At 43.4% G+C, this 10,895-nt stretch overlaps 1 protein-coding gene across 1 annotated transcript; it reads left to right on the top strand.

Annotated features, from left to right (window-relative positions):
• The first annotated feature begins 741 nt into the window (after positions 1-741).
• On the top strand, positions 742-9,274 carry SPATA4 (spermatogenesis associated 4). Its single transcript, XM_040418689.1, has 6 exons — positions 742-926; positions 5,809-5,938; positions 6,020-6,138; positions 6,452-6,672; positions 7,596-7,718; positions 8,953-9,274. Exons 1-6 carry the CDS (start codon positions 823-825, stop codon positions 9,081-9,083), a joined length of 828 nt encoding a protein of 275 aa, XP_040274623.1. The 5' UTR covers positions 742-822; the 3' UTR covers positions 9,084-9,274.
• The last annotated feature ends 1,621 nt before the right edge of the window (positions 9,275-10,895 follow it).

Genomic DNA, 10,895 nt, shown 5'->3' with positions numbered 1-10,895 from the left:
AAGATTTACTTCTAAACTTCTAAGCTTTGTAACGTCCCCAAAAAATAAAATGTCATTCCCAAAATGATCCTAACATGAAGTAGACATATGGGGAATGTAAAGTAATAACTATTTTTGGAGGTATTACTATGTATTATAGAAGTAGAGAAATTGAAACTTGGAAATTTGCTAATTTTTCCAAATTTTAGGAAAATTTAGTATTTTTTTATAAATAAAAATGATTTTTTTTTACTCCATTTTACCAGTGTCATGAAGTACAATATGTGACGAAAAAACAATCTCAGAATGGCCTGGACAAGTCAAAGCGTTTTATAGTTATCACCACATAACGTGACTGGTCAGATTTGCAAAAAATGGCCTGGTCCTGAAGGTGAAAATGAGCCCGGTCCTTAAGGGGTTAAGGACATTTCAGGACATGCTGGAAATAAAAAATAAAAAATTATCATCCGTTCTCATACCAGAATATTTTTTTAACCTGAAACACCAGCACAATGAAATCTAACAGCACAATTTGAGCCTGCAGCGAAAGGGTTAAACCAGCGCCAGGCATTCTGGTCCTATCACCCCGGACATTATAGCGACCTCTGCTGTATTTTCTGCGGCCAATCGCGATAAGATCATGCACCAGCAGGGGGCACTCACGGGCACCACGGCTGCATTCTATCTAACAGGTAAGCCCAGCCTCCGTCGATGACGTCACTAAGGCAAAGCGCGGGATTCGTCCTTGGTGTGTATACCCGTAGTCATGGTAATAGTTGCCCGGCCACACAGGACGCCGACTGTAGAGTCCAGAGCTGCTGAAGCGCTGTGTCCCCGCTCATCATGACGTCATATCCCGAGGCCCCGAGAAGAACCGGCGTCCCCAGAGAGGTGCTGAGATGGCTGCAGAGCCTGGACCTCAGCTTCTCCCCTAGGAATTTCCGAAGGTATCTGCAGCAGGGAATGCTGGGAGCAAAGACGAGTGCCTCCTATATGGGCCCTCCTGGTCTCATGTAACTACAACTCCCAGCAAGCTATCCTATCTGCTGCCGGTCAATGCATGCTGGGAGATGTAGTTTTAGCTCAGCTGTGTTCTGAAGGACCATAGGCTTACAGTGGAGCCTGTCTCCTGGTCCTGCATGGAGAAATGCTACAGGGACCACAGTGTCACCACCGCTCCAGCAGTGCCAGGGGACAAGTGCGACCGCCACCACGTGATTGGCTGGGGCCCAGCAATAGGAGTTGTAAATGAGACAACCGCTTCAGTCTGTGTTCACACGTGGCAGATTTCTTACAGATTTCCCAGGTCCTGTCTGTGAGGGTTCACACTGCTAGAATCCATTACAGAAAAGTCAGCAGTTGTATTTGGTGGCAGATTTCTCAATTGGTGGAGGTTTTAGAGGAGATTTTATAAGCCTTAGGCCTCATGCACACGACCGTGGTGTGTTTTGCGATCCGCAAAACACTGATGGCGTCTGTGCGCATTCCGCAATTTGCGGAACGGCACGGACATCCTTTAATATAAATGCCTATGCCATGGAACGGAGCAACGGATGCGGACAGCAGATGGAGTGCTGTCCGCATCTTTTGCGGCCCCGTTGAAGTGAATGGGTCCGCATCCGAGCCGCCAAAATGGCTGCTCGGATGCGGACTAGAGATGAGCGAACTTCTGTTTTAAGTTCGGCGTCTAAAGTTCGGCTTCCGGTTAGCGGAGGATCCCGATATGGATTCCGAATTCCGTTGTGGTCCGTGGTAGCGGAATCAATAATGGCCATTATTGATTCCGCTACCACGGACCACAACGGAATTCGGAATCCATATCGGGATCCTCCGCTAACCGGAAGCCGAACTTTAGACGCCGAACTTAAAACAGAAGTTCGCTCATCTCTAATGCGGACCAAAACAACGGCCGTGTGCATGAGGCCTTAGGCTACTTTCACTCTTGTGTTGTTAATTCCCGTATTTTGATTTTGCACATCAGGATGCATCCGTTCCGATGCGGTTGTGTGAAATTAAAACAGAAAAAAACGGATCCGTCACTAAATACATTGAAAGTCAATGGGTGACAGATCAGTTTTTTTAGGCTCTTAAAAAACGGATCCGTCACCATTGACTCACATTGGATTCGTTTTTTACCACAGGTTGCAGCGGTTTTGTATCTGGTCACAAAGCAGAATGCTGACGGAAGGGATTTCCTAACGTTAAGAACAGAGCTGGTTTTCTGGTATTGAGATCCTCTGCCGGATATAAATACTGGAAAACAACACGTGTTCAGCACTGCAGCAGGCCTCAGAAGAGTCTTTGGTTGAGGTTTCTCTCACTTCTACAATGACTTTTATGAAATCCAGAATCAATATTGTGTCAATGTCAAACGGATCCGTCCCCATTGACTTGCATTGTTAGTCTGGACGGATCCGTTTGGCTCCGCACGGCCAGGCGGACACGAAAACGCTGCAAGCTGCGTTCGGGTGTCCGCCTGCTGAGCGGAGCGGAGGCCAAACTGATGCATTCTGAGCGGATCCGCATCCACTCAGAATGCATTGGGGCAGTACGGATGCGTTCGGGGCCGCTTGTGAGAGCCTTCAAACGGAACTCACAAGTGGAGCCCCGAACGCTAGTGTGAAAGTAGCCTAAGACCTGTTACTGTGCCTTTAAAAAGTCCACCTCTACTCCACTCATTAATCTAACTTAGTAGCACCTGTCTGAGCTCTTTAAAGACATCTGTCCATCCCACAGTCAGTCAGACGCCAACTACTACCGTGGGCAAAGAGCTGTCTAAGTACACCAGAGACAAAATTGTGGACGTCCACAAGGCTGGTGAGGGCTACGGGCAATTGCCAAGCAGCTTGGTGAAAATAGATCAACTGTTGGAGCAATTGTTAGAAAATAGAAAGACGCTAAAGACGACTGTCTCCCTCGGACTCCATGCAAGATCTCACCTCGTGGGGTATCACTGATGATAAGAAAGGTGAGGAATCAGCCCAGAACTACAAGGGAGGAGCTGATCAATGACATGGAAAGAGCAGGGACCACAGTTTCAAAGGTCACTGTCTGTAGAACACTACGTGGTCATGGTTTGAAATCATGCATTGCACGGAAGTTTCCCCTGCTTAAGTCATCACATGTCCAGGCCCATCTGAAGTTTGCCAATGACCATCTGGATGATCCAGAGGAGGCATGGGAGAAAGTCATGTGGTCAGATGAGACCAAAGTAGAATTTTTTGGTCTAAACTTCACTTGTAGTGTTTGGCGGAAAAAGAAGGATGAGTTGCATCCCAAGAACACCATCCCTACTGTGAAGCATGGGGGTGGTAACATCATGCTTTGGGGGTGCTTTTCTGCGAAGGGGACAGGACGACTGCACTGTATTAAGGAGAGGATGAATGGGGCCATTTATTGTGAGATTTTGAGCAACAACCTCCTTCCCTCAGTCAGAGCATTGAAGATGGGTCGTGGCTGGGTCTTCCAACATGACAACGGCCCGAAGCACACAGCCAGGATAACCAAGGAGTGGCTCCGTAAGAAGCATATCAAGTTTCTGTAGTGGCCTAGCCAGTCTCCAGACCTAAATCCAATAGAACATCTTTGGAGGGAGCTGAAACTCCGTGTTGTTCAGCGACAGCCCGAAACCTGACAGATCTAGAGGAGATCTGTGTGGAGGAGTGTGCCAAAATCCCTGTTGCAGTGTGTGCAAACCTGGTCAAGAACTACAGGAAACGTTTGACCTCTGTAATTGCAAACAAAGGCTTCTGTACCAAATATTAACACTGATTTTCTCAGGTGTTCAAATACTTATGTTCAGCAGCGCAAGACAAATAAATCTTATAATGTGATTTCCTGAAAAAATTTTTTTTTTATTCTGTCTCTCAGAGAGGGAATGCACCTACAATGTGATTTGAGACCCCTCCATGATTTGTAAGGCTACTTTCACACTAGCGTTCAGAACGGATCCGTCTGCATTATATTGTAGAAAAAATTCTAAGTCTGAAAGTAGCTTCAGACGGATCTGTCCAGACTTTACATTGAAAGTCAATGGGGGACGGATCCGTTTGAAAATTGAGCCATATAGTGTCAAATTCAAACGGATCCGTCCCCATTGACTTACATTGTAAGTCTGGACGGATCCGCACGGCCAGGCGGACACCCGAACGCTGCAAGCAACGCTCAGGTGTCTGCTTGCTGAGCGGAGCGGAGGCTGAACGCTGCCAGACTGATGCATTCTGAGCGGATCCGCGTCCACTCAGAATGCATTAGGGCAGGACGGATGCGTTCGGGGCCGCTTGTGAGCCCCTTCAAACGGAGCTCACAAGCGGAGCCCCGAACGCTAGTGTGAAAGTAGCCTAAGTGGGAGAACTTGCAAAATCGCAGGGTGTTCAAATACTTGTGTTCCTCACTGTATTATTTCACTCCGGAGACTCTAAATTTGTCAGCAAATGCAGTGTACATCTCCACATTAGATCTCAAAATGCGCATGGTAATCTTTTACTCCTGAACCCTCTCATACATTCAGATAAAAGAATAGGACCACATGTAGGGTGTTTGTAAAACCAGGAAACACAGCATTATAATAATAAGAGGCTTATTTCACACTGGAACACATTGCAAACAGCATATTGGGCATTGAAATGGCAGATCTTTGGAAAAATCTGCTGTGCATAAATTTTTGCAAAACACTTGTGGGTTCAAAATTTTCACAACCACCCCTTGGGAAATTCCGCGAGGGGTGTAGTTTGTAAAATAGGGTCACTTTTTTACTTTACTGCAGAGCCTCTCAAGTTGTTAGCCAGTGCTGTATAAATCCCCAAACTAGGCCTTGAATGTACATGGGACTCTTTCTTTCTGAAACCGGCAATGTGCCCAAAGAGCAGTTTATGACGATACAGGGGATATTGTCGTACTTTGGAAAAATGATGCAACAACATTTGGGGTGCTTTTTATCCTTCTACCACTTGTGAAAATTAAACATTTTAAGGCTAAAACTACATATAATTGAAATACAATATCATTTTGAATTTCATTTCCCAATCTTAAAAAAATTCTATCAAAAACACCTGGGTTAATTTCTTGAAGGGTTTAGTTTACAAAATAGGGTAACTTTTGGGGGTTTTACATAGTACTCGTTGCAAATGTAACATGACACCTGAGAATCATTCCAGCAAAATCTGTGCTTCAAATGCCAATGGTACCCAAAAACCATTCCATAATATGCCCTCCAAAAACTATTTGTTGCTCCTTCCCTTCTGAGCCCAGCCGTGTGCCCATACAGCAGTTTAAAAGCAGATATGGGTTTTTTCTTTAAACTGCAGAATTAAAGTTTACCATACTGAGGTTTGTTTTGCTGTTAACCCTTGTTGTGTTACAAGAAAAATAAATTCAAATGGAAAATTTGCACAAAAAGAAATTACATTTTTAAATTTTTACTTCCATTTTGCTTTAATTCCTGTGGAACACCTAAAGAGTAAACAAAGTGTGTAAAATCAGTTTTGAATAAAATGAGTGGTGTAGTTTTTAAATATGCGGTTATTTATGACTGGTTTATGTAAGCCCCACAAAGTCACTTGAAAACTGAGTTGGTCCTTAAAGTCTTAAATGCAGAGAAATAGAAATTTATTTTTCCAAATAAGTGTAAAACATATCGACCAAAATTTACCACTAACATGAGGTATGATGTGTCACAAAAAAATCACTTGTCAGAATCGCTTGTATATGTAAAAGCATTACCACAGAAAGTGACACAATAGATTTGTGAAATTAGGCTCATGAAGGTGTTAATGATACTGGGAATATTATTCCTACAGTAGCTATTATTAATGGGATCACTTGTTTCAGAGACCTTTCAAATGGATACATCCCAGCAGAGATCTTCTATTGGTATTACCCAGAAGACATCCAAATGCATTCATTTGACAATGGGACATCACTCACCACAAAATTAGGCAACTGGTCACAACTAGAGAAGGTGAGATTTTATCGTTCCTTGGGTTCCAGCATTTATGTAGCCAGCACATCTTATTCACCTGTGCTCTGTTATCATTTACAGTTTTTTATGAAGAGGAAACTGAATGTTTCTAAGGAGTTAATTGATGGGACAATACACTGCAAACCTGGAGCAGCTGAAATCCTGCTGCAAGAAATATTTGTAATGTTAACACAAAGAAGGTGAGCTATGGTATTGGTGCGGGTCCCCGAAATACAGGTCTATCGGTAACTCAGGACACAGCATCAGTTTCAGGTAGACTGGTGGGAAGGACACCCGTCATCAGGTCTAGGTCATGTGCTTTATTCTACTGTACAGTGTAGACCGCAGGTCTTCTGTTCATCAGGGAACGTTTTGTCTCAGGCACAGGGAAGAGAAAAAAGGGTTGTGTGATTAAGTCCTAAACGTTACAAATATAGTAGAAGCATCCAGCGATCAGGGATAAACAATTATGATTATAACAAAATGTACAACTGATGAGAATATTTCATAAAGGGTTAAAACCATCCAGGATAATGAAGTAGACTTCACAGATCGACATTACCAAGATGGCTTGCCTATGGTGGCCAGATCTACAACAACAAAAGCTGTAAAAAGCAATATCACCTTGAGTGAGATCCTGGCTGAGCCGGACATTGATGTCAACAAGCAGAAGGTCCAAGCCGTGATCAGTTACCATAAACAGCAGAGACAACAGGAGAGGATTGATGACCCAAGTGAGTATGCTATGGGACTGGGGCATTCAAATTCTGCTTGTACCTGTAGTCCTGAAAATACTGTTGACTGCTCTGCCACATATGGGAATGGGTCATGAGAAAATAACCTATTCTTTTAAATCACATTTTTAAACACACTTTTTTTTTTACAATTATTGGTGATTTTGGTTTTAATTTTCCATGTTACTATCTGTAAAACAGGATACCTACTATCATGCCGTTTTCCCACTGGCTACTAGGCCTAATAAAATGTTGAGGCTTCCTGTTCTGTACAGGCAACTTTTTAGTAGCCATCACATTATCATCACAGGTTGAATTACAATGAAAGATATCACTTGTTCATAGTTAACAAAGGAGCCACCTCCCTCCTGACCTCTGCACAGGTCACAGAGCTTGTGTAGGAAAATCCCCAATAGGAGTAAACACCCTCCTGTACATTGTGTCTATGGCCTAAATGGCTACTCTTAAAGAATTGAAAATTTGGCCTAGTGGGAAAAAGAGACATGGAAAATTTGATCAGCTGTTTGAAGAAGCCATGACGGCCTATTCATAAGCCAGTGACGTCACATCCATTGGTCACATGACCTGGGCGCAGCTTAGTCCCATTCAGGTGAATAGGTTTGAGCTGCAGTACCAGTCACAGTCAGTATACAAAGTACGGCACTGTGCTTGGCGAGCTGTGGCCTCCTCAAACAACTGATCCGCTGGGGTCCCGGAAGTCAGACTCCATCAATCAGCTATTGATGGGGATCAATCAGATCTTGAGGATATTCCATCAATATCAAATTCCCTTTAAATTTTGATAATCCAACATATTGTAATAGTGATATAAGACATTACTAGGTCGTTATACACTTTTAGTTTAGGTTTCTATTTCTGGAGGTGCCTCAGGTAACTCGTGTATTGTTTCTTTTCTCATGTAGAAAGATTTAATGTGAAACCATCACTTGGTGAGCGCGCCATTCGACTTATGCCTTCATCTGATCAAAACCAAAGCGAGACCAGTCTGACCAATCGGTCATCTTCCTCCTTGTCCTCCAGCTCTAGTGAGTACTTACAACGGCACTACTGACACATTTCTGAAATCTGGTAGGAGACAGTGAATAGGCTGCATGTGATCATACTAGACCAGATGTGAATATAGACACATCTAAGTTTACCATGCGGACCACCTGTATTATACAACTATGCGTACTTCAGAGGTGAAATCGCCCATAGCGACCATTGTGGAGGAGATGCCTGTCTAGCCATGGCCTCCCCAGATAAATCTAGGGGTCAGTCAAAAGTGCTGGAAGCAGGGTCTGCATCTGAAGAGACAATGGGGGGGGGGGGGGGGGGGGGGGGGGGGGGTCATTTATCTTTTTAACGGTGGCCTTTGATTGCCCCTGCGCTGAGGAGGAAGCATCTAATTTATGACAAGGCGCAGGCCTCGCCATATATTAGGCTCACCTCCGGCAGTACGTGCGCCTGGAGTGAGAACTACTGAGGCCCCTGACTGCAGTAGTTTTCACTCCTCCTTTTCACCTGTCTCCAGCAACAAGAACACCCCTTACAACAAAAGTTTCTTGCGTGGGTTATTGCAACATTTTTTTTTAGACCAAGAACTGGTGTAGACTTCTTAATAAATGACCCCAATGGCTTTAAGTCCTGGAGTTTGCCATTGACAGCACTCCCTGCCTGATACAGACCTTCCACACAGATGGCTGGCGGGACAAAGTGTGCTGAATTCTGGTTTAAAGTAATCTGTGGGGGTCATTTATTAAGACCGCCTGTCTAAATCTATGCCAGCTCCCTTGATGGTGTAGATTTAGACCATTTTCTATGCCTAAAGCAGGTGTAGAAAATAATAAATGAGACGGGCCTGCCGACCCGCCCGCTTCCCTGCCCATGTCACTCCCCCCTTTTTAGACCTGGCGTGAGCGGGGAAAAGTTGCAGATTGCGGCGCAAATAACCTTTGTGTCGCAATCTGCTACAGATATTCGCCAAAAAGTTGTGTATATCTGTTTGTAAATGACCCCCTGTATGTTTCATACTTAACAGACCATTGGATGCCACACTACTAAGCTAAATCACTATCCTAACATGGCAACCTGCTACCTTCACCATTGAATTCTTTTGAATCAGTTCTTTTTATGCTTTTCTCTGGTGGGACACATATAACATGCAATATACAGAGACGTAGATCCTCAACAACCTAACAAGAACATGTAAGAAGTCTTTATACTGTTATACTGTATGTTCTATAATAACTCCGTATCTTCTCATTTCTGTGTCCCCAGGTCAGACTGATATCAGAAGTAAAACAAGTGTCAGTTTTAAGGAGATCAAAGTGAAACAAGGAGATAGAAGCTACGTGTCCTCCAGCGTGAGCTCAACAACGTCGCTCTCGTCCACACGGAGTGCACCTTGATTTGTCCAGCACTCCTCAGTGATGTACGGTCTCATGTTAATGCTACGGGTGTATTACTTATCCTTTTATGAAATGCTAAAGCTAAAAGTAAATAGTATACTTTAAGGTATTACATAAAATTGAAACAAAACATGCAGATTGTCCTCAAAAGTCCACATTCTGTATAAGCACCAAAAATAAATTCAGTGACCATGAAATTGGAATGCTGTGATTTTATTTGCACAAATAATTTAAAAGTTTTTTTTCTCTCCCTACTGCATCCCCGTTTGCAGTGAATATTGGCTGTGCACGTGTGGTCACTCTCTCTTGAAGTATATTAGCGTTATGGAAGTTTAGTGCTGATCAGGGCGTCACTGCTACTCCGCTTAGAGCAGAGCTGCTTTTATAAATCGGCGGCAGAGGTCCACCTATAAGTATGTATGATGTAACTAGAGCAAGGCCTGAGAATAGCGCATGACTCGCGGATTCAGATAACACCGAAGAGAAAATCCCAGTGCCATGTACTGTCTTGTAAGTTGCTGCTATACGCATAAAGTCCAATAACCAGTCAACTGCAAGAAAACTCCTAACTTCCTTAAACCATGCTGGTCATATAGTATGTACATTACTTGTGAAGTTCTGTGTTCAGACATTTCAGACTTGCCTAAGGCAAATGCACTATGTTATTTTTTTTTTTTTTCAAAGAATCTGAATTTGAAATCCGAAGATAAGACCCCGGGTTCTGCTGCTGCTGTATCAGCCTATATCTGTGATGGCTAGAAATGAATGGAGCATGCTGGGAGTCGTAGTTTCACCACAGCTGGAGTGCCGGAGGTTATCCATCACTGGCCCATGGATAAGCCCCATTGTAATTCTGTGGGGAGACTGCAGCAATAATGTACACAATTTAGATATTAAAATCTGCAGCTCTTTCATTTGTTCCAGTGGATGTGACTGGAGTATAAAATATCCTAACTCCAGGATGCTAGCAGATTCTGTATGGATTTAGGTGTGGAATCAATAGCTACATTCTAATAGAATCCTGAACGTGACCAATGTCTATGAGCTAGTTCCTCTTGTGTCTTCCTGGGAATATCACCGCAATGCATGAAAAGTACATATAAATATAAGAAATTTTGTAATATATCTTAGAGAAAGATGCCTCTTTTGTCCACTTATGAGCCACTTCTTCTCCTCTCCTGCCTACGGAACTGAAATTTCACCCTTAATTCACAGCTAAAATCCATCTTGAGTCACAATATGGACTCCGTGAGTAAGCAGTAAAGAATCAGGTTACATACTGCCCATACAAGTTCATAGAGAGGGGAGAAGGGAAAGTGAGCTTCTGGAGGGAGAAAGAGGCAAATACACACAGACACTTGTGCTGGCTCTAGTAAGTTTTCTACTTCACCCCTAGTGCTGGATTCACAGCTACACTACTCAGTACTGCTATATAATGTCCTTTACGCTGCTGCTGTTTGTTAGGGTGAGATAGAGAGAGATAGGGGAACATTTTCTTTATGTAAGGCTACATTCACACAACCATATGTGTTTTGCGATCCGCAAAACACTGATCCACAAAAAATCCAGATGACGTCCTTTTGGCATCCATATTGCATTGTTTTTTTTAGTGGATCCATTGTAACAATGCGCAAAACGGACAAAAATAAGACATACTCTATATTTTTTGCGGGGCTACGGAACGGACTAACAGATGCGGACAGCACACGGTGTACTGTCCCCATGTTTTGTGGACCCATGGAAACGAATGAGTCCTCTTCCAATCCACAAAAAAATAAACTGAACGGACACAGAAACAAAATACATTCATGT

This window comes from Bufo bufo, chromosome 2 (genome assembly GCF_905171765.1).
Source record: "Bufo bufo chromosome 2, aBufBuf1.1, whole genome shotgun sequence".
NCBI classification, from domain to species: domain Eukaryota; kingdom Metazoa; phylum Chordata; class Amphibia; order Anura; family Bufonidae; genus Bufo; species Bufo bufo.
Note: the sequence above shows the minus strand (reverse complement) of the source record. Positions and strands in the feature narration are given on the sequence as shown.